This window comes from Lacerta agilis, chromosome 12 (genome assembly GCF_009819535.1).
Source record: "Lacerta agilis isolate rLacAgi1 chromosome 12, rLacAgi1.pri, whole genome shotgun sequence".
In the NCBI taxonomy this organism is placed as follows: Eukaryota; Metazoa; Chordata; class Lepidosauria; order Squamata; family Lacertidae; genus Lacerta; species Lacerta agilis.
The window spans coordinates 31,338,032-31,362,219 of record NC_046323.1 but is presented as its reverse complement, the minus strand read 5'-3'; the positions used below and the strand labels follow the sequence as shown (position 1 = coordinate 31,362,219).

Below are 24,188 nucleotides of genomic sequence, written 5' to 3'. Positions count from 1 at the left end.
CTATGGTTAGCACAAACCTTTGTTTGGTATAAACTGAACTGAGTCAAGAAGTACTCCTGTCAGTGCTGTGTGCATTGTGGAATACTTTGAGGAGTACGTCTTGCCTTATATAGATATTGCCCGTTGTACTACTTCAACATTCCTTTAGCTAATTCCTATTAACCCATGTATATTTCTGCCATTTATCAAATGTCACAAATGATTAAAAATGAAAATCATTTGTTTTGTTGAATACTTGTTTTAATATGTGTAATGCAAGCTTAATTTTACGCTGTCACTGATGGAGGGAATGCATCATTCATTGAGCTATATGAAAATCTAAAGTAGCTCCTCTCTTTCTCTCACTCTCAATTTGTTATTTATTAAGGTGGTGGTAACCATGAGCGTTGAGTTTGCACAGAAAAATGAACTAGCAAGGATTGCTAATCTAAAGGAAGAAGAAATGTTATCGGTAGTACCAATAGAAACTCAGCAAGAAAATAATTTCACTAGAAAGGAATGTCTTGAAAAATTCGATAGTGCTTCTCTTCTCATTTCGATGCCTAAGTATGAAGAATCCAAATCACTTAGCAGAGAGATCAGTGAAGAATGTGGTGAAATTTCATCACTTGAAGGACAATTTCAACCAGATGTTAAGCCTGCTAAAACATTTGGGTTATACAACTTTGATTCAACAATCACTTCCTTAAATGATAGAGAGCTTATGCAGAATACATCTCTGGTAAATATAGTCAAATATATTTCAAAAAAATTACTTTGAAAATCATAATTTGGTGAATTTTCTTTGTTCCCAGTGCATGGTTAGCAAGCCATTCATTCTGTTGTGCAGTACACAATAATGCTTGAGAATGGGGGTAGGGTGGGCACCCTGTAATTGTGGGGGTTGATATTCAGCTTGTATAGTTCAAACCAGGCTTCCTCAATCTTGGCCCTCCAGATGTTTTGGCCTACAACTCCCATGATCCCTAGCTAGCAGGACCAGTGGTCAGGGATGCTGGGAATTGTAGTCTCAAAACATCTGGAAGACCAAGTTTGAGGAAGCCTGGTTCAAACACAATTAATGCAAAAAAGGACATAAAAGACTAAAAGTTCACTAAGGTTGCAATCCTGTATGCTTATTTTGGAGTAGGTTTTCTTGAACTTGATGGTGCTTACTTTGAGTATATATCTGTAGGACTGCACTGTAAATAACGTTTTATTACCATAAATGTTCTTATTAGCGAAGCATGGCTTTAAACTTCTTGAGTTTTAAAATGTGATGTTTCTCACTTAATAGGCTCTTGTATTTGGTGGTATATATGTAAAGCTGTATCTATGCAAGGTAAAAAATTTACTTCATGGAACTCATGCCATTTTTTAATTAATTGCCAACAAAAATTACAGATTCAAAATGAAGCTTCAACCTCCAGCATAGTATCTTCAAGTCAGAGATCATTGTATGAAGAGCATTTGGAAGATATGCGTCAAGAGCTTGTCCGTCAGCATCAGGAACATCAGCAGGCAACAGAAATATTGAAACAGGGTCACATGCAGCAGATGGAGCTGCAAAAAGAAAACCAAGAGATCCTCCTAGCCGAGCTTGATAGGCTTAAAGTACAATTAGCAGAGGTAATGTGAGCCCTGAGACAGGAAAGATCTGGAAATATGGGAAGAAAAAACCCAAAAAAAACACCCTCCCCTGCCCATAGTTTTCTATAAGACTCATGACATGCACAAACAGATGCATATTGTCAAAATAAATTAAAAAATTAAAAAATTGTCCAGTAGCACCTTAGAGACATTTGTTCTGGGTATAAGCTTTTGTGTGCATGCACACTTCTTCAGATGGTATCTAAAGAATATGTTACTGGACAATTTTTTAATTTTTTAATTTATTTTGACTGTGTCAGACCAACACGGTTACCTAACTGAATCTAGATGCATATTGTGTGAAGGATACATTTTTCACTTGTTTTGCTTGAAATTTCATTTTTTACTTAAAAAAAGAATACAGATAAATTGAGTAGCTTTCTTGTCACTACCAATGTGGTATTGGCAATTCTCATAAACTCAAAGAGTCTTGGGGATATTTCATGAATTGAACAGTGGTCCTTGCCTTTTACAAGCATCAGTTCTGCTGCTGTTGCCGCCGCACTGTACTGAACCTAAGTCATGATTTGGCTTAGTGTTTCATTCGAATCCAGGCTCATGGTTTAGCTCTCTCTAGGCAACCCATGAACAGAAATTCAATAGATTTCTTTGATATGAGAATGAAAAGGTTCTACATTTTGCCTGAGATTAAATAATACCACCCCATAAAGAATGCAAATAAAGGGGTGTTTGTGTAAATCTTATAGTGGAATTGATTAAGCAGTATGATTACATTTTGTCTGCCAATATATGTTAAAAACTCTGTGTATGTACAGAGAGAGAGAGAGAGAGAGAGAGAGAGAGAGAGAGAAAGAGAGAGGGAGAGATTCTATCTAGACTTGCATTCAGTGGAGATTTATTTGCATAGAGGAAGGGGAGCTGGGTTTTCCCCCCAATTCCCCCTTTGCCCTTGCAGCCACCCGGAAAGCTATTCCAGAGGGCTACAGAACCCTCAAGAACAGCATAGAAGGTAGATGCAAGGGAAAGGAATAATGGGCAAAAATCACTGTTGTCCTTCTGCAGCTGAGAGCATCTGCTGGGTCTCCCTTCCATGAATGTAAGTCTAGAGCCAACCCATATAAATAGAGAGTGTGTGTGTGTGTGTGTGTGCGCGCGCGCACACACACACACACACACTAACTAACTACTGAACTGTTTATCTTAGTGTCCTAATTTTAGACTGGGTTTTCTCTTTAATCCTGTGACCAAAGTGAACAGAATTTTTAATGGTTTCATATCTGGGACCCAGCCATACGATTGTCAGATACAGTAAAATCTGATTCCTTTTGTGGTATTTCTAATATGTTAGTGGTGTGCTCTTCTTCTTTTTTTTTTAGAGTGACACACTGGATAGTGAAAGCATCATCACAGAAAGAGAACAAATGCTTTTAGAGGAACTAGAATCACTAAAGGAGCGGCTCATGCCAGGGAGAGAGAAGCTACCCTTTGAGCTAAAAAACAGTGGTACTCAGACACAGGTAGTGTAGACTTCGGCTGTCTTTAGAAGCTGCGGAATGTAAATGAAGTAGCCTTGCTATTGTTGCTCTTTTCAGCACAGGACATTTTCCTATTAGGTGGCAGATTTACTTAAATGGGGTTTGATTAAACAAGAAGGTGGGGCATAGGCTGCTGACATGATATTGAAAGCAAACTCTAATTTTAATGTTGCTGTAGTAACGCCCAACAAGGAACTGAGAAACTGTTTACTTAGCACAACAAACTTGATTCTTATAGGCTGTGACTAAACTATTTCAATCTGTAGCTTGAGGTATCTGATAACAGGATAGTTAACTATTACTTAAATCTATATAAAGCTTGTGAATTATGTTGGGGGGGGCGTGTTCCCCTCCTGTTTTTATAACATGACTGTGAAGCAGAAAAGCGTGCTGGTTCCAGTATGACGGGATTTTTGTATCTTTTTTCCTCTCTGCCATTGCCAAAACTTACCCAGGGTGAAAATGTAAGTCAAAATGAATCCAAAGAGGAAATCTGTGAAGGTGAAGGAAAGCATGAAGAAACTTCTCCAGATCTCCTTTCCAAAGAAAGGTATGCTGTTAAGAAGACTGAGATATTTCAGCCTGAGAAACTTTATGCTAACAGCTGGAAGAAATTGCATAACTTTGAGGCTGATAGGTCAATGTCAGTGATACGTTAGCTATGTAATGTGACTACGGATCTGTAGATGTTTTCATCTCAAGGCATTGCTTGACTAAAATGAGCCAGGATTGGATCCTTGTCACTTTTTACTTTGAATGTTTACACATTAAAAACTCAGGGTGGGGGTGGGGTGTTAAAATTTAATTACTGAATTAATTAAGTAGCCGTATTATCACTTGAATTTGTAGTAATCGTTAGTGCCTTGTGCTACATCTATGGCTGTGTACTATATGCAAAACTGATTTGTCCATATGCATTAAGCTCCATGATATTATTATACCTTTATTCTAACTTACATTTACAGTTTGGTTTTTCGTAACAGTGATTTTGCTGGTTGACAGATACAAGCTGTGTGATTACAATAAAAAGAACCGTGTAATGTCACTTGTGGTTTTCTCTGCACAATTCTCAGTGGTTTAAAGGTCAATCCCTCTTCCCGAGGAACTCTCAGAATCCTTAAACTACATGGTTCTTTAGGGGAAGCTGGGACTATTTAAAGTGGTGTAATTTTACTTTAAATGTATAGTGCAGATGGGGCCACAAAAATCTCTTAAACATGCATAGGTTGGTGCTGAAAAGATCAGTTCTATGCAGGATTATTTGGGGTAGGCTCCATTTAATGTAGTGGAACTTAATATACACAGGATCAAGAACACAGAAATTATTTTTTCATCTCATCCAGCATCCTGTTCTCATTGGGAGTTGGAACCATTTATGTATGCTAGTAAACCCTTTTGCTTATTGCACTACCTGGGGGCGTAATTTAGTTCTTATCCATTACTTTGAGTCATGAACTTTATTCATATGGAAGTAAGTGGTATTTGGTTGAGTTTGAGTTAATATGCCAATCACTCAACTTTCTACCATTTGTTGCTTATTTGGATTTTGTTAAGTTTTGTCTGCAGCTTTATGCCCTGCATCTAATATTTCTGTTACCATTGTGTAATGTGTAATTCTCAGTACACAATTTTTTATTGACTTCGCTTTCTGTTTTCTGTTTCCAGATGTGCCTTGCAGAAAGCCAATAACAGACTGCTGAAGATTCTGTTGGAAGTCGTGAAAACTACTGTAGCTGTAGAAGAAACAATTGGCCGCCATGTTGTAGGACTTCTGGATCGCTCGTCTAAATGTCAGTTGCCTTTTAAAAGTCTTGCATGGGAGACCAGAGCTGAGGATTCCACAAAACCAAGCATCTGTGTGGCGTACGAAGCAGGTACTTACAATGAGGCCATGCTCTCTGTTGCTTTTATGTGGAATCTATTCTGAATCTACTGCCAACAACAGGTGTGTTGAGGGAACTCTAAAATTTGTCTCTAAAACTAATTCTGTAATAAGAAACCTAAAACTGAGTTTGGATTTATATAGTTTAGGGCTTTAATTTTTAATTGGATCTTTTCCATGGAATAGAGTGGGCTCCATGATGCCATTGGCTCCATGGGGTGTAAATTTCTAAGAACTTAATAGTATCTTGCTGGTTCAGGCCAGTAGTCCATCTCTTCCAGTATCTTGTTCTCACAATGGCCAGCCAGAAGCCTTTGGGAAATCCACAACAGGATCCAAACACAAGAGCATTCTCCAGCAGCTGGTATTCAGAAGCATCACTGCCACCAACTGGGGATGTAGAACACAGCTCTATGTTGAAGGATCTGCTTTTGTAGGTCCCAGACAAAGACAGGGAGCTGGATAAACAAATCCCACTACCCCGCTGTGAGAATATTGATATTTGGCAGAAAGTGTGTGTGTGTGTGTGTGTGTGTGTGTGTGTGTGTTTACTATGGGGGCAGCAAGAAATAATGAATTGACTATAGCTCTCAAATATTTCTAACTTTAAAATTATTTATTATTCTGGAAAGGAAAATCAATGAGTCTACAATTCATGCCGGGTTTTTTGGTTACGTGCTTGAAGTAGGGTGCTTGAACAGTATGCCCAACATTTTAAATTCTGCAGCAGGTAGATAATTAACTGGTATCAGGCAACAGCTACATCTTAGTACAAGCTTGATGACAACTCCAGTGTCTCTCTTCTGTAAGCAGCAGCAGTCTCAAAGTTTGTGCAGAGAGCTTCATTTGCTCAGCTTAGTTTCAAGTAGACAGGACATTATGTTCAGCCGTTAGTATTGCAACCTGGCTTATCACAATATCTTGACCTATTCCATTCCATTGTAAAGATGATATTTCTGCATCATTGAGGATCTCCCCATACTTCTGTGTTGAATTAACAATGAATAAATAAGTAAAATAGAAAACTGAATGTATATTTGGGCATCAGATGATTTTTCATACCTGATTACCAGTGCTTGAAACTAGATGCTGAAGTAGATTTCCAGACCTTAGTTAAAGAAATCTGGCTGCATTGATGCCAACCATGGCTAATTTTAGACATAACACTAAATGCTAGTTAACAAGACCATGGAAGAAAGGGAATAATTTGTGCAGAGGAGGGAGTGTTCCAGGTCATAGCACACTCCCAGTCTCTTAACCATAATTAACAATACTGCAACCAAATTAGACCTTAGTAATGGCTAATCAAACAGTCAAAATAAAACAAGCACACACATTACCAGAAGATGGAAGCACCAGTAGGTCTTAGAACTTAGAACATGAATCCTTGTCTATATTTACTATGGTACTGTAAACATACAGAGATTGGGAGTTAATGTTAAGCAATAGAATAGAGTATCCTTTGTTGCACTTCAGCATTAAAATTTCTTGTGTGAGCATTGTCAGAGATGGAACACAGTAATATGTTGACCAGCGGTCTGACCTCATGCTTAGTTTGACATTATGAGTGCTTTTACAGGGCCACTAAGGAAATGTTCCTACCTACATTATTACTGAAATAAAGTGAAGTGTGTTGAAAAAATGCTTCTGGAAATGAACTTGCATGCTTGGCTGCCGAATATTGAAGCTAAAACGTCTTACAATTTTAATTAAATGTTTTCTATGTAACACATGCCTATGAGATTTACAAATTACAGTGAAATAGGACTTATGAAAAATGCCAATGAAACAATTCCCAGAGCATTTTTTCCTACTTAATAGCCTTTTTAAAAGCCTGGGACTGCTGTGGAATAGATAGAATGGAGGTTGCCAGCTAAACGTGTGAATCTTACTCCTGAGGTATGCAGCAGTCCTCTTGAAGTTTAGGTGTTTGCAGATTGCTTTGGGGTTCTCTTGTTGCTAATGCTGTCTCTGTTCTATGGCATTTTTACATTATCGAGTCTTCCTGTGCTAACAAGAAATATCATGCTGTCTTTTGCTCTGTTGTTTTTTCTTCTCTCCACTCAGTGTGGTCTGCTTGCTCATGTGGCAGAATGGCGATTGGAGATTTGCACGTTGTGCCTGGTTTCCTAGTGGCTTACTGACCTAGTGCCTCTGGGGATATATCAATAGGCCACTTGAAAGAGACCAAGAAAGGGGGTGTGGGAAGAGATTGTATAATCAAGAAGAAAAAATCAAAAGCCTTTTTTTAAAAAAGAAAAAGGATACTAGGACATTGGAAGAGGGTAACATGGAAAGTTTTTCAGAGAAGGTTCTAACACGTTTGTGAGGATTCAGTTTTCATTTTCCTCAAGACAAAGAACCCCTCGTTGACCAGCTTTCCTTGTACATAGTGTTTGGAGATGGAGTGACTGTGTATTTTTGTTATGATTGGTGTTGCATTGAGAAGAACTGTATATGTTTGGTATGAGAGTTTACAAACTCATTTTGAGTAGGCTGGTTTAGGTCAGCAAGTTTTTTTTTAAGTTTTTTTTTTTTTTTTTTTTTTGGTAGAGTGGGTTTGGGAGGAAGAGTAGGAATCTCTCCATTGTCTAATTTACCTGCCAGTGTCTCTCCTTCACCTTAACCCCATAGCAGGTTGGCAATGGCTTCCAGCCACCTCCAAACCCTCTTAAGTGTGTTGCATTTGTTTCAGCTGTTGTTTTGCTTAATTAACCTGGCAGGCCTCCCCAGCAGATTTCTTTCTCTGGACTGAGGAACAGAGTAAGTGTTAGATAGTTTCTACCCACCCCTCTGCTGCTTTTCATAGCTATTACTCTAAGGACAATGATTGTGAAACCACAAAGACTTTTCAGTTCACCTTATTGATACCACTGGAAGCTAAAACTCAAAGAGTACGGTGCAAGTAATGCTGAGGTTGCATGCTTGTCTCCAACCAGAAATCATTGCAAACAGATGCTTGCGAAAACAGAGGAATGAATGGAACATTATCTGGATTTTCAAAAATAAATTAGTGCTTGAATTATATCTCTGTAGTCTGACTACAGTGGGGAGACTCTTGTGTGAATAAAGAAGAAAATGTTTAGTATTGCTTAATATGGATGAATGGTTGTTGAAGTTACTGGAGAAAAAATATTGCTGGCATTTAACAACAACAACAACTTTTTGTGTGGAAGACAAAATGAATGAACCTGAGACATTTGGGTCAGAAGATTGGGGAAATATTGCCTAGCAGAAGGTAGAACAGCTGGATGTCATCCTAGAGTGAATATTTTATATTTTTTATATATGTAACTGACAGACGGAAAATCAGAAGTCCTTTTTATTGATTTTTCTTTTTTCCTTTCCCCCTTTTTTATTCTATTCTTTTTTATATTTTCCTTCTCTCTTTTTTCCTCTTTTGTTTTCCTTGTTGTCCTCTAATCTGGGACATTATTGGAATTATACACACATGAAGGTGATGGTTGGTTGGTGAATGACCCAGAGTGTGAGGCACGGAAGGGAAGATCTCCCAAGGTGGGAGACAGGGAAAAGAAAGAGAAGCTCCTAGGTGAGAGCTGGGAGGGTCCACTTCTTTCTGTGTAGGACGCAGATCTACCTTTGAGAAACAAAATCTGCATTTTCTTTTCTCTTTATCCCCCCCCCCCCGTTTTTGTTCTTATTTATGTTAGCTTTTTATTGTATTGTATTATGAAAAAGCCTTAATAAAATCTTATGAGAAATAAAAAAGAATTGTGTCTATGCAGGAGAAAAAGCTAGTTTAGGATCACTCTACTTAGGCAGTATTATGTAGTTAATACCGTATTGGCCTGAATATAAGCCACACTCGAATATAAGCCGCACATTTAAAAGTCATGGAGGGAGAGAAAAAAAGACATTACCCAAATACAAGCTGTTCCCTTCCTAATCTTGGGGAAGAGGATGGGGGGTTACATGTGGGGCGGATGCCCCATCACTGCACTCCTGGCGCTGTTTGCCCCGCGCTCCTGTCTGAATACGGGATATTTTTCGTAAGGTTGCAAATATAAGCCGCATTTAACTTTTCATGGTCAGAATTTGGGGGGGGGGAGTGTGGCTTATATTCAAGCCAATATGGTATATTGTTTTATCAAATGGTTTTGAAACTGTTTTGTCATTTTTGTTTTGTCATTTCTGGTATCCCTTCTAATTGTTGGTAGTACCTTAACTACTGGTCATGCTTGCTGTGGTTGATGGGAGTTGCCGTACATCAACTTCCAGCCCTGGACTCCCCATGTGTCATCTATGTTGGCCCTCAGTCAGTCATTTGTTGTAATTCTGCTCTTTGGAGCATAAGTAATGTGTGCAGTGAAATACAAGACTACACTTGCCTTCTTCAACTTGTACTAACATGTCTCAGTATTTAAAAATAAACACTGATGAACCCTTTCATACTGATTTATAGAGTATAGAATTTAATGACATGACATTTTGTTCGTTACCTTTTTCAGCATGAAGGCTTCTAATTTTTATTATAAAAATGAATTGTTCATACTGTGAGCAGAAAGAGTAAGAGTGCATCATAGTTAAATATAAAGAAATCGGCACCTTCCATTCTCAATATGAGAGGGGGACTGCCTTTATCCTTGGCTGCAATTACGAGCCCTGCTTACTATTTGTTTGCATTATTATTATTATTATATTTTACTTGCCCTTTGTCACAAGATCCTAGGGTAAGTTATAACAATAAAATGTGGGAGTAAAAGAGTCTTTTGACTTGACCATGACACTTGTGGTTGGTGCTTATTACACTAAACCATGGTTTATTGTGATGGACAAACACAGCCAATATATGTTATAAGAAATGGTTTGGAATATTAAGTTAAATGCTGTTTCCTTAAATTGGCAAACTATGTCAGCTGAACTCACATAGTTAAAAACATTGGTTCCGATAAAATACCCTCTCAATTTTAAATGGTACATAGGGCCAAAATACACATTTGGTGATAAATTGAGATAGCACAGCTGACTAGAATTTAGTAAGCAACTCTATATAAGGAATATATCTAAGTCGTTCATTCTTTTGGTGTAGTATGTCAACCAAGCTAAAAAAAAAAAAAAAAATCCCAGTAGATTTGGGGGTTTAATGTCAGAGATAGTTATATAATCAAGGACTTGCTGTGCCTGCAAATAATTATCGACCACTGTGCTTGCGCAATAGTACAGAACTCCATGTGGTATTATACAAGAATGCTATCTGGTCTGGAACTGAAGGCTTTTTCAGATAAGACAAATTCCAATGCAGAAAGTGCCTCCATGTAAAACTAGGACACCCTGAAAGTTGAGCTTTTTTTAGGAAGACCCAAAATTGGGTCAAATACTAGTAAAACATAGCAGATAAGCCATATGCAGGCTACCATGATTTGTGTTGGTGCACCTACACAAACATTTGCTATGTAACCATATTGTATTTATTCTTAACTATTGAGATTTATTGCAGATCAATGCAAAATTCTTTGTTCAGGAGCAATCTTAGACTTTCTGAAGCAGCTTACATTGGTGTTGCTGCCTGTTATGTATTTGGTGGTCTGTGTTTGCCTGAGCTTGAGTCTGGACTAAGGATTCTGAGCCCCTGTGTTCTGATTTGATATGTGATATCCAGTCACAGAACAATTCAGGATTTGGGCCTCTGCCATTGGCCCTTAAACTCTGAGTTATGATTCGCAGGTTGGAAGTTTAGACAGCCAATCACATTGGGAGTGGGAGTGGCCCAGGCCTTCAGAAATGTATATAAGCAGTTGCTTTTCCTCTGTTGTTCTGTTAGTTCAATAAAGGTTCTTGCTGTTATCACTGTGTCTTGCCTTGTGGGAACCCACCTACACTTCACTGCCTATCTGTTGACATAAGGAAAACCAGAGTTCCTGAAGATAAAACGTTGGTTCTGAAACGTGATAAGCCTTGGTAATTGGCACTTTGGGGAACTAGTTTCTTCTTGTTGCATATTTCCTGGCTTCTGTTCCTCCCTCCAATTCTTTTGTTTTGGAAACCATGTGATACTCATGTAGAAAAATTCAGGCATATACAACTGTGCACACATTGATTGCGTGCTGTTTCATAGATGGAAATGCTTTGCACTTAACGAATGATATCACATCTGAAGCATCACTTATTAGGAATAACTAAGCATGAAAAGGTATCCGGAGACAATGGCTGTATGTTGACATAATGCCAGGCCACTATTTAGTGCTACAGAAATGGGTCTGTAAGCTTATCTCAACTCTCAGGGAGGAGGTTGGAAACTTTTGCTTCTGTTTTTAACTAACTTTTCTCAACTTGAGACCTGTGCTAAGTGGTTTAGGTTTAAGAAAGAAGCCAGGATCATAAACCATGGTTTGCAGTTGGTTGGTTTCTTTAATCATAATTAACATTAACCACAGTTTGTCCAGGTTTGGACAGAATAAGTAACCATAGTTTGTTGCAAATTGAAAAGTTTGTTGCAAATTGAAGCGAAAAGCTTCTGATCTCTTCTTTGCAGCTGTGGTATGTACATAAGCCCTGCCGTTTATGCATGTAGCAATACAATAACTTTGGAAAACGTCCAAGCCTGGTTAATGTGCCATGACTCTGTTTTCTAGAGGCATGGATGAATAAGAGGAAAAGAGTAGTGCTGTTAAGATGGCAACAGCATAAAAGTTACTGCACAGGAAGAGAGAAATCTCAAGCTTTTATAAAGATTGTGTGATTAATTAAATCTGCATCAAAATTCAAAGAAACGCCCTCTCATATAAAACATTAGTTGTTAGGAGTTGTGGATTTAAAACATAAGTCTTTAATCTTAAAATTTGATCTTAAGATGCGATCATATATTTAGCATGATCTGTCACTTCATGCTTTGTTTTGGTTTTATGTACGGTAACTCATTGAGATGTTTCTTTGAGAGGGTGTGTGAATGAAGGCCGCCTTTTGGTCTCTTCAAGGAAGGCTTGCTTTTGGGTGTGGTCAGCAAATATAGATGGGTAAAGAAACAGCTGTCTTCATCACTGGTGCAGGGTGAAGCTGTATGTGAAAGCCAGAGGAAAGTAGACAGAACGTATATGTTGCAAAACTATTCTGAACTCGTGACAGGTAAATAAATTGGAAAGTTTAGAGAGCTTAAGAACAGGATAGATGGAATGGTGAGGGAAAGTTTGGGATTTGGCTATGTCTGAGCACCAAACGCAACACAGAAAGGATCATTTTTGATAAGGCATGGTCCCCATATGTAACCTATGTAAATAGAAGTGACATTAATGTAAGACGTCCAGCAACTCATGCTTATTTATAGAGAGCTTATGTCATGGATTGCTGAAGCCTTCAATGATTCAGTTATTTTACAGTGTCCTTGTTCAGCTTTTCCTTTGTGAATGATATAAGCTTGTAACACTGCACAGGTTTCGTTGGAATCAGTGTTATTCTATCACAAATTAGCTAAATATTATATATAAAAAAGAATAGAGTAGTTGGCCATCCAACTTGCATTATTTGGGTTTAATGTTGTTAGTGCAGTGGATTAGATTGTGCATTATGAACAGTTAGGAATGGAGGGTAGCTTCTGGTGTTGAACCACCTAAAATGGCATCCTTTACTCACAGCTCCTGTGAATTAACAGCCAGAATCTAACTGCAAAGGTGTGGAGGAGTAGGAAATTGTTTTAGGTCTGTTGTCATACTGACACTTTCCCTGCTCACACCAAGATGTTGGCTCCACTGTTGCTATTCACCCTCCACTTGCATAGGCTTGCCAGAAACTGAGGCAAAGTCTACATCTCAGCCTCATAAGTATAGCCTGAGGTGAACCAAAGGAAATAATTCTTCCCTCTGTGCTGGCACCACTGTGTGGTACCAGATGGAGGAACAAGCATGATTGTATGAGCTCTTGGCCAGAGATGAGCATCCCACCATTGGCTCAGCTTCCATTAGGAAAGAGCATAAACAAGTCCCATCTAATCACAGGAGCTGCCCACACCAGTTGTCACAATCTTAGAGCTGTTTGGTTAATAAATAGCTAGAGCCAACACAAGGCTTTAGAAATGTAACTTCAGAATATTTGTAATCCTTTCACAGCCCCTCAGCCACTGGAATACATAAGGGAGATTTACTTCATAATTGTAGGTATAAACACTTGAAAAAACATGAGCTGCTTAAAACAAAGGCTAAGTCAGCACAAAACCTGCTGATTTGATGCATGAAAACCTCATAGACCTTAAGAAGTTCAAATGTTCTTGCGCATCTGTGTAATTCTATGAAAATAGCATCCTGTATTCTAAAGTAGCTTACTGAAGCACAATACATCCAGCCATACAACCTCAGCAAAAAAAATCCTGTAAGGACTTAGATTATAGGGTATGGTAGATTAATGTGAACTACATGCATTTTCCTTGCAAGGATAAGTTTAAAGGTTTTTAGTTAGCAACAGCTTTAAAATTTCATGTTACTTAAGGGGGGGTTAGAAAAGCAAGCAAACCTACAGTCTTCAACCTAAATGACAAGGATGCATTTCTGTTTCCATGAAAAGCATGATACATCTGGAAGACAAGAGTTAAACTGGCGACTGAGTCAGCTTTGCTGAACTGCATGGCGCTGCCAGACTCTTGAGTCCTGGTAACCCACAGCCATTCCTCGGATCTACAGATACTTGAGGCATACTGTGATGCACCTTCTGAAGTTATTGCCGTAGCCAGGAGGTCTGCTAGTGAGACTGCACAGCCAAAGCTACAAGCTTGGGTGCCCTATTTCCTGGGTCAAAGGGGTCATTGTGCAATGGCACACAGTGTAATGAAGTTGTGGATTGGGCCAGAGTAATATATACCCATTGGACTTTGCACATAGTTTAGAATACGCAGTAACTAATATATCTTTGTAATTGACTGTATCTTTTCTGTAGCTCTGCTTACTGTACTCCAGGTTCTTATTTGTCAGAAGCTAAGCAGGGTCTCTTACCTGGTCAGTACTTAAAGATGGGTGAACTTCAAAGAGCATCCGTTGCGTCAGTAAGTGGTGCCGGTGGCTCAGTACGGGGCTATGCTTCCCCTCGACTCAGCCTTAACCAATGTATTAACATTGACCAAACAGTATCCTGGATGTTCATCTCAAAGGTCCTTTCTACTCTGAGGATATTAAAGCTCCTGCAGTAAATACGCTTTGACACCAGGAGGCCCTTCACCTCCTGATGGAATAGTAACACTTTGCATATTGTAAAAAGGGTGACCAGTTAAGTCTGTAGAAAGTTTTTGTTTTGTTTTTTTGTTTTTTGATTTTAAGAAGGGTTTGGAAAGTTTTTAAACTCTTCCTTTCTCCAAATCCATCCTAAATGTTGCGCAATGAGTTGGCCGAAAACATTTGCCAGCAAATCCCTAAGGGAACTGCACGCTGATGGCTCTAAGTTTGAATCCTGCAGGGCATGTAAAGTGCTTTGACATCCTGTGCAGATGAAAGGTGCCATGTGAATGTAAACTTGACACTCATCCAGCTATTCATTCCATTCATATAAAAAACTATGTTGTTTTATTTTTGTTCATGGATTGTTGCAGTTTTACGGAATTTTACGTTGGCCTTACGAAAACTATAAAAGGAGATATGTAACAGTAATTCATATTAAGGAAAATATTTCATGGATGTTATAAAGGTGGTACACCAAGGCTCTGAAAGCCTAAGCAAGATGTGTTGGTGGTGCCTACTGCAATTTTGTACTGACTAGTTCACCAAAGAGGAAAGGGCACTATAAAATTATTCCTATATAGACCTCTTGCCATGGTCCTGGTTCAGACAGAGCTGAGAAAACTGCAGTCCTAAAGGCCTGAGAGAGTGTGCCTGTGTGTTTCCTTCTTGTCCCTTCCTACCCAGCTGCCTCCAGTTCTTCTTCTAATGACAGGTTCACATTGCAACCTAATGGAGAAATTGTGCTTTAGTCATAGTTTATTAATTTAAGATGCCTCTTACATCTGAACCAAGACTTCCTTTTTGCTACTTTGGACATGAAAGCTCTTGCAAAACTGCTACTGCTGGCTTCATTACTGACAGTGGATTTTACTTTTAAACTGGAAAATACTGATCAAAACTGAGATCTGAGTAAAAGGCAACATTGGGTAAACACAGAGGCAGGGTGCTGTTTTGTTTTTTAATTTACACTAGTGGTGGAGTCAATATATTTAGTTTGCTGGGAAATCTAACAGAGTAGACGTCCCAGGAGGAGACTTATGAAGAAATAAAGTTGGCCCCAAGCAGGCCAGTTGAGAGCAGGAATCATTTCCCCCCAACCCATATATCTGTCCATAGAATTGCAGCCCACTTGGTATATCTTTTTAAACAAACAAACAAACAAACAAACCCTGATGTCAACATGAATAGTTCCCTGATTTAATTGTCCAACAGTAATTTATTAAGGGCATAATCTGAATGTTATGGCTCAAAGTGGTACTGAAGTGCAGTCTACTTACATTCTATATGCTTGCAATGTGCAGCTGCTTATTCCAAACTGGGACACACTAACAGAAGCCAGTAAGATTAGTTTCCAGTTACGTACCCGCTATAAGAGGAATAGACTATAGCATGCTACAAAAATATTTTTCTTCTGTTAGTATCTCCTTTTCTATTGCCTGTTTCTGCTTGCTAACATTCTCTTTACCTTATTTGTGTAACTTTTAGTGCAGAATGTATTTTTTGTTGTTGCTGTGATGTCCTGCTTTTGCAGTGTAAGTATGGCCATATATTATTATATATGTGTATTTGTACTATTTATTTGATCATGATTCATTCTGTATATATATGAACCCGTTTTACCATTTCTGGTACCAAAAAGCTTTACAAGACACCATTATTCATATTATTATTGTCATTATTATTATTTTTGTGTAGAAAAGGCATCGTCTTCGTATCATGGCAGCGATGTAGAAGGTGATGGCCCTAGCATGTGGTCAGAAGTCACAGATGAAGGCCTTGAACTCTCACAGTACCTCACGGAGCATGGCTTTGCTGGAGTGGAAGTAGACCCCAAAAATGAAGAGCTGGTTTTAAATATCAGTTCTCGACTTCAGGCAGCCGTTGAAAAACTTCTGGAAACAATAAACGAAACCACCAATCAGGTAGCACTCCTTAATTATATCCTTAGTAGATTATTGAGGAGTGGGTTGCAAAACACTATTGGAGACAGCATAGGTTTTGAAAATCTTCTCCCTTTGCATCTCATCCCAGCCTCCACTCCCCCTTCTCCTTACAACTTATCCCAACCACACCTTCTCCCTTAGACCTCCTCCCACCCTCTGCTTATACTCCCTGCCTCACACTGACATGGTTGCCTTGGCCATGGCTGCAGAAGTTGAAGAGCAAGGAAGTGGTAGGACAGCTCCCCTGTGGTGTCACAACTGTTCCTCAGCAGCCTGCCTGGGGTTCCCACCTGTCTCTGCTTACTTCCTTCTCTACTCCAATGCTGCTGAGGCCAAAACAGCAATACCAGTGGGCAGTGGGCAGTGGCAGCAGAGCTGAATGGTTGCTGGGGAGCTGCCCTGGCTTTTCCTCTGTGGCTTGTCCAGGCTACCTGACACCTGTGTTGATCATCTGGGCTACCTGCTCACCTGCACTGTCACCTGCCTGTTCACTCACTTGCGTGGGCTGCCCCCATCTCTATCTCCATCATCCTCATCCGCCAACACTGCTTTTCCTTCTTCACGTTGTAGTTCACAGAGCCATCTGTTGCTGGCCATGCAAACCACAGCAAGATGACATCCTTATATATTATATAATACTGTAGGATAGTTTTAGAAAAGTAAGCATTAGCATCTCTTAAAAGGTAGCTATAGCCCTGATACCTGTTTATCTGTTGAGCCAGGTGTATTGATTTTCCACCTCCATCTCACCTTCTGGTGGTGGAACACCTACAATAGTATATGATTTTTCAGGGATTGTGGTAAGTTTTTCAGATCTTTTGATGTCTCTGTTATGTTTTCAGAGGTTTCTTTCATTTAAATGTTTAAATGTATTTAAAACAATGACGTAAAGAGTTCAAAATTGTGATAAGCTAAATCAGATTGTTTGAAAGTTGTTTCTTTGGTTGCCATGACCTTGATCATTCCTTCTTTGGGAGTGCAGATATTTCTCATTCTGTGGATTTAAACTCTTATAGGCTGGTGTGTGTATCAATTGGTTGAAGGGTCAATTCTTTGGGTACAGGGAAGCTGCACACAACCATTGTCTAGTACCTCAATGTGAGGAAGTAAATTGGATTTCTTCAGACCTATACCATTGGTGCCCTCAAAGTGTGGAATGTGTAGTTGTTCCCAGTTTCAACTAGTGTTTATATAGTTCTTATTCTTTCCAGAAAGATATGTATATGCCAATAACTTGCAATAGGATTTCATTTGCAATGCAGTTTTTTCATTGTTGGCTTTGCTAGAAAGGAAATACTTCATTTTAAAAACTAGTGAATCGTAGGATTGAATAGGTCTTTCATCCTAATGTTGTTTCATTGGAGTTGTTTCAACCTGCTTTTCCTACTGGAAGCCTTTTATGTTTCCATCTCAATATTTTTCTGCAATATTTTGAGTCATCGCACCTAGGTGTTTACCCATCTCTTCTACCTCCTCCTCAAATACTTGGAACTTTTAGAATGATGCCATGAATGTGCACACCAAGTTTGAATCGAGTTTTTCAGTGCTGAATATTTCACTTTCAAAAATTGTCCCTATCAAAAAGGTCAGTTTTTAACCTGAAACCTAGAATAACTTTTGGAAAAAGCAATAAATTGTAGCATGCAGTTTTAGTGTTCAAAGAAGAAATCACATTTCTTGCATGCCTCAAAATGGTCCCGCATTTGAACTTGGAACTTGCATCATAGTATTATAGCCTCAGTCTGTCAAATGCATTTAAAACGAATCTCAGTGCTCAAAGGAGAGCTCTTCCATCCCTCTTAGAAACAGGTGAATGGATCAAACACATCTTTGAATTTGAAATGTACTATTCTATTTCATATCTGCCTATCAAGTTTAATTTTGTCAGCATAGTTTCTCAAGACTCTCTTGCAAGAGAACAAGCAGAAAATGCCCAGCAAGTTAAATCAAAGACTTATTTTCTAATGGACAATACATCATTTTACAACTTGTTTCTCCAAAGGATGTAATCAAAATCTTATTCTCCTTTCTATCTTCCTTCATCTCCCTCAAACTTCCAAAGGAACTGTGTTGTGATGATAAGGTGATCTTTGTGCCAAAAAAATCTAGAAACAGTCTGAATTTGGCCTATCATCTAATTCATGGACTTGCACATTGATCCTAATAGAAAGAGAAACCTTGCTAGGAGTGTTTTTCAGGCTGTCAGCATTAAAGATCTGGAGATGCAACTGTATTTTAGAAATGTTAAAAAAAGCATTGAAAATAGTCTTTTAGTCTTGAAGCTATTGTTCCCTTACGAATACAGCTTCTCTGCTCTGACTTGGATTTTGAATCTTGTCAGGCAAGGTTTACTGTGGGTGTGCTAATTCAAATTCCATCAGCTTGTGTACCTGCAGTAAAGAAATTAGGCCACTCCCACTGTCCTGACCTCTTCCTCAACAGAGTCATTGAGAGAGAGAAAGACTTTCACTTTGCACGATGAAGTTTTTATCTAACTTCAAGGGAATTCTTTCAAGAAAGTAATCAGAGCCAAATAGTGTGCCGCTTTTTGTATTTTTAACCTCACTGTAGCAGGTGTTTTGTTTTGTTTTTTCAATTGACAACCGCTGCAAATTTTTGCTGTAATGGATTGATTAACTGCCTGTTGCTTGTCGTTACATGGTTAATAATGAAGATACCTTGTTCCCTCGATGAATGCCTGCCTCACATTACTAATTCTTTTTGTTTAAAATACCTTTTCGAGTTTGGTTCTGAGGGGAAAAGTCGTAGTTCAGTGAAGTCTGCAAATGTTGACACTTTCTTTTCTTCTCAAGTTGATATTTACTTGGGCTTCTCCTTACTTGTGGGTTACTTATCCGGATGTGAACTGATAGTTCCTGGCTCTCTGCAGCAGTCAGACAACTGGTGAACTTCTCTGCAATTTTTTCTCAATATATTGAAACCTTTCATAGCTAAGGCAAATAGCCTTATCTGATGAGCGAGGGCAGCAGCGTTATTCTCGAATGGATTCCTACCGCACATATTGGGCATCAAATCTATTCAGTGGCTTGAAGTCAGAAAAAAGCCAGGAAGAAGATGCATATGAAGTTGAATCTCGTGTGCCTTTACCATATCCTTTTCCTTTCACCGAAGAGTTGGATGAAAATAACTCTGTAGTTGTCAATACTTCAATTTTTCATTTTAGCCGCAGGAAAAATGAGCATAGAGTAAGAGTTGTTTCAAAAATTTCTTTGCCTACACCCCCTTATTCAGTAAGTATGAAAGAACCTGAAGGAATTCCAATATTGCTGTACACGTGTGTGTGTGTGTGTGTGTGTGTGTGTGTGTGTGTTACATGCTGGCAGAAATGGTAACTGGGGAAAGTTTTAAACTATATATAGTACTTGATAATATTTTTGTATCTGAAGCAGTTTTTTTATTTTATAAACAAAGCTAATGAAACTTTTTTCTTTAATTATTGACACTACAGTAGAATTGAATTCAGCATACAGTGCCAGTATTGACATTATAAAGCGGGTGCAGGTGTAACATATTTGTAGGTATCTGTTATTTTAGTGCTTCTCACTTAAATCTAAGATATGACAGCAGTGTATCTGAGCCATGTAGCATATCTAGCTATTATTTAACAATCACATTTATTCTCTTTGTTTATTTGATTTTATTTATTTGATTCCCCCCCCCCTCCTCCATGCCTTTCAGTAAAACATTTTTGCAAAGAAGCAAAAAGCATACTTTAATATAAGGACTGTTTCCAATGAATGTATGATTCTGTTTGCACCCAAAGCTGAATGCAACATTGTTATAATAGATAATAGGAGGCACGTGACAAAATGAGGATCAAATGCCCACATTGGGCAATGTGTTGCATGTGCTGCTTTAATAGTGAATAGTTTAATTTGGCCATGCTTCAGTGTAGAGTGGAGAAACAGAAAGTAATGGAAATACTAATGTCACTTTGAATAAGATATATCAAATGCATACTTAAACTAAGATGCAGTAGTATATTCTGTAAAATGCACCTGTGAATTTTCAATAATGCTAAGTATAGTTATCTGCCATGTAATCAAAGCATAGAGAAATCTTTAGTACGATTTAAATAACCTTTAGGAATATTATTTTGTGTTTTGGCACAATGTGTTAACTGAGGCTTTGTGCATACTATGCATTTGAAGCACGTTTCAAACACGTGCCCCCCCCCCAATCAACTACAGTTTCCAGGATTTTGGAGGGGGAACTCCTGTGCTTTAAATGTGTGATATTTACACAGACTTAGGTGACTTGAGATCTGTACTGTGAGGTGTACTTCTGTCTCTCTGTATATATTGGTGTAGTTTTGCTGTCTTTAGATTTAGTGATGGGGCTGGGATACCTAGATAACATTTCTCCCCTTCCCTGGGATGGTAGTGGAGGAAACTAGAAGTTCTCCATCAGTGCAGCTGTCATCATCCAGACTGCAGTTATTTGGATTTTGAGAGCCCTTCCACACAGCCAAGCCAGCTTGCTAGATAAGAAAAAAATTAACCCCAAGTATACACTGCTGCAGGAGGCTTTAGTATTAGAACTCTGTTTGCATGGATTGCTTGACATTTTGCTTGCTGACCCAACAACCACCTTAGCTTTGTTAACACTAAAACAGTTGATAAAAATAGAAGAGCTTTTTTCTGATAAAGCCACACACTATGAGGAATATATTACAAGACACATAATATGTGAACACATTCACCATACTTATAAAAACATGGGTGTGGGTTCTTTCCTTCCCTGCAGTTAAACAAATATGTGTTTTGTCATTTTGTAATTTGAGTAGCACGTGAAATGTCAGCAGCCTTACCTGCCCTTAACAGCTAGACTCTGAACTTTTTCACTTGTTCAACTGAGCTAATTTTTTTTTTACTAATTCTAAGTAAAGTCATGCTATTTCCTTACTTACCTTAAGCACATGGCTTGAAAAATACTGTTTTCCCCAAGTCTCCATTGTGATTCTGTTCTGATAATTACAGCAGGTGGTTCTTCATCACTTCTCAAAGATTTATTCAAAAGAGACATGCAAGATTTTTGACTCAGAGCTATTGGTTTTTGAGATGAATTGCTGGGGGGGGGGCAAATGAACTTTTTCAATGTTTGTTTTTAAAAATTGTGTCAGTTAAGTAGGTGACATTTCCACAAATTAAACAATGGATGGAAAATATACAATGGGAAACAACATCTCCCTTCAAGTACTAATTCATTTGTGTTAAAGAGCTTTAGCACCTAATGAACCTTGTCTATAGGGTTGTTTCTGCTTCACTGTGGTTCTCCGACCTTTGATCTGAGGGAGTTGCACAGTTTCTTATGAAATAGAATTATTATTTGCAACATGAAATCCGTTGTTCCACATTCCTTTTCAACCATCCTAATTAGGAACTTTCATATAAAATTTGTAGCAAAAGATAATATGTGTAGTATCTGCTGAGGATTCCATTACGTTCTGGAAAGTTTGTAATGAACATTAAAATGAGCCTCTCATAAGTTGACGTAAGCTAGGAAGTGTCAAGTTCCGGCACTTGGACACGGATATGGTCATGTGACACTGTGATTCATTATACTGCAGTGTGCAGGTATTTACTTATCTCACTGACCATATTGTGTAAGGCCAATAAACCTCTAATTTAGAAGTCTGTAGAAATGAATGAAATGGCCCAATCATCCTTTCCAGATTATTTATCATTCCAAAACAAGTTCAAGTTTCCAGTGTAAGACTTGGGTAAACATTTATTTGTTTAAACCATCACATTTTAACCTTTTTCATTCTCTTATCACACAGCTTGAACATGCTAAAGTTACACAGACAGAATTGATGCGAGAGTCCTTTAAACAGGAACAAGAAGCCACTGAATTGCTCAGATGCCAGGAGGAATTGCAAGAGCGACTTGATGGAGAGGTTAAAGCTAGAGAGCAGTTGGCTTTGGAGCTTAGCAAAGCAGAGAGTAAGTAATGATTCATCTGCTGTATAAGGCTTTAAATGTTTAAGGCATAGCAAATCGTTTCCCTTCATTATGTCAGTGTTTGCAGTATTTGCATTCTTCGCCCAAAAAATGCCAGAATCATAGTGCAACTCATTTAGTGATCTCTTGAATCCATGTCAAATTTTCAGGTAGTTATGGATAAATTGTCCTTCTTTTACAGCAATAGAGAAAAGGAAGGTGCAAGCAAATAGAAAACAAAATTAATTCATACCTCTCTGAGAGAAAGGAAAGCAGCCACAATGCGAAACAGACAGACAGAGAGCAGAAATGAAGAATAAAATTAAAAATGAGTATCTTGTGCAAAGGTTAGGGGAAAATAAGGGGGAGAGGAATTTCAGAATCTTCTGCAATGTATAATCTAACCTCTTTCTTTTCAACCTGTGCTTCAAGTTAAACTACATTAAAGGTTATTTCCTAAGACCATCATTATCATTCATTTGTTCTGTGATGGACAGCAGCAGTCTCTTGAGCATTTATTGATGAGAAAATTGAAAAATGAGGGTTTTCATGGTTGGTTCAACTCTGGCATATTTTATAGATGATGCTTTCATCATTGTGAATATTCTCAATTTGCATGTCACCAGTAGGAGTAATGAGCTCTTTACTCATAATATCACATTTTGTGTATGATTCAGAATCTGTTAAACCTGTATAACAGGATGTCCGTTGCCATAGAAACCTATCACCATTGTACTCGTTCTTTCAATAGACATTAGTGCAGGGTAAGACACAGATTATTTGTGAAAAGTTCTGTTTACTGAGCAAGGCATAAAGGCAAGATTCAAAAACTAGGGCTCAATTTAAACAACTTTTTCATTAACTAATTATTTTAAAAAAATTAAATACAAGGAAAGTCAAGTTATAGCTGGTGGATGGCCTCTGTTTTGCATCACTTCAACTTTTCAGTCAGCTCTCCTTTGAAATGCATATGATCCTAGATTTTGAATAAGCCTTTGAATGAATCAACAGGTGTTTGAGTCATGGGTCAATGATTTAGTCGATAAATCAAAGAGCCAGAATTTGGCAGCACTGAACCATTCACATAAATCATCATATGAGCCTGTCCTTTAATAGGCTGTACATTGGCATTTAATAAATAAATTCTGACTGATATAAAAATAGATTACTTACATTGTACTAAAAGCCAAAGAAATTATTTTAATTTTTGGATAATTGTGCTTTGCTTCTTTAAAAAAAATAATGTTTAGAATTGTTCTTTAAAAGTATTTGTGTGTTGTTTGTTGGCTGTTTTCAGCAGCACAAAAAAACAAACTGTGTGTTAAAGCTGCAATCCTAAACATATTTACTAGAAAATAAGATTAAGTGAACTCAATAGGACTTGCTTCTGAGTAAATGTTGATAGAATTGTGCTAGAAATAACTTTACTTCAGACTATTTATCAACAACAAAGCGAACAACAGTATTCACCAAGCTTGCAAAATTTGTCAAAAGAAATCTGTGGAACTGCATTTTTCCTTAAGATAAACACTACTTTCTAATGAGTGTTAGTGATTTACTAATGTGACCTTGGGCAGTTCTCATGAAATTGAATGCCATTTAAAAAAAAAAAAAAAGATCTGATTCATGACTGCTTCTTGGGAGCAGTATTTACAGTCTCTGACATTACAGCAGCCAACTCCTTTAAATTCTGGTTTTGTCACCTTGATTTTTTTTTTTAAAGGCAGATTTAAGCTACTGCAAACTTTCTTGTTTGGTAGAATTCCATGCATTATGAATGTGCACTCATACAAAAAAAGTCCAAATTATGGCCTTCTGTCCTGTCATAAAGATTTAAAACCAACCCTCTTTACATATTAAGTAGTGTCTACAGCTCTAAAGTATATGCACACGTACACAATCCTGCTTCACATAGTATCGAATGGTTTTGTTAATAAAAAACACCCATTTCACCACACATCCTATGACTTGTCCAGTTTGCTTTTCATATGGTAATATCATCCTAGGACAAGTAACCAGATGCATAAGCTATACATTGGTATATCTGTTTGGCTTACACATGGGCCGGTAGATCCTGGTGCCACTGTTACTTAAAGAGCAAGTTTATAGGCTTTCAGATA

General features: G+C 38.1%; 1 protein-coding gene across 10 annotated transcripts in view; it reads left to right on the top strand.

Annotated features, from left to right (window-relative positions):
* The window catches only part of AKAP9 (A-kinase anchoring protein 9), a 104,603-nt gene that overhangs the window by 42,709 nt on the left and 37,706 nt on the right, over positions 1-24,188 (top strand). For 9 of the 10 annotated variants that reach the window (XM_033166119.1, XM_033166117.1, XM_033166116.1 and 6 more), the window contains 7 exons: positions 368-721; positions 1,384-1,608; positions 2,967-3,107; positions 3,581-3,675; positions 4,791-4,999; positions 15,858-16,084; positions 21,909-22,071. In XM_033166119.1, the coding sequence (XP_033022010.1) occupies positions 368-721; positions 1,384-1,608; positions 2,967-3,107; positions 3,581-3,675; positions 4,791-4,999; positions 15,858-16,084; positions 21,909-22,071 (1,414 nt within the window). The remainder of the gene's footprint in view (positions 1-367; positions 722-1,383; positions 1,609-2,966; positions 3,108-3,580; positions 3,676-4,790; positions 5,000-15,857; positions 16,085-21,908; positions 22,072-24,188) is intronic. The other variant, XM_033166118.1, reaches the window with a different exon arrangement.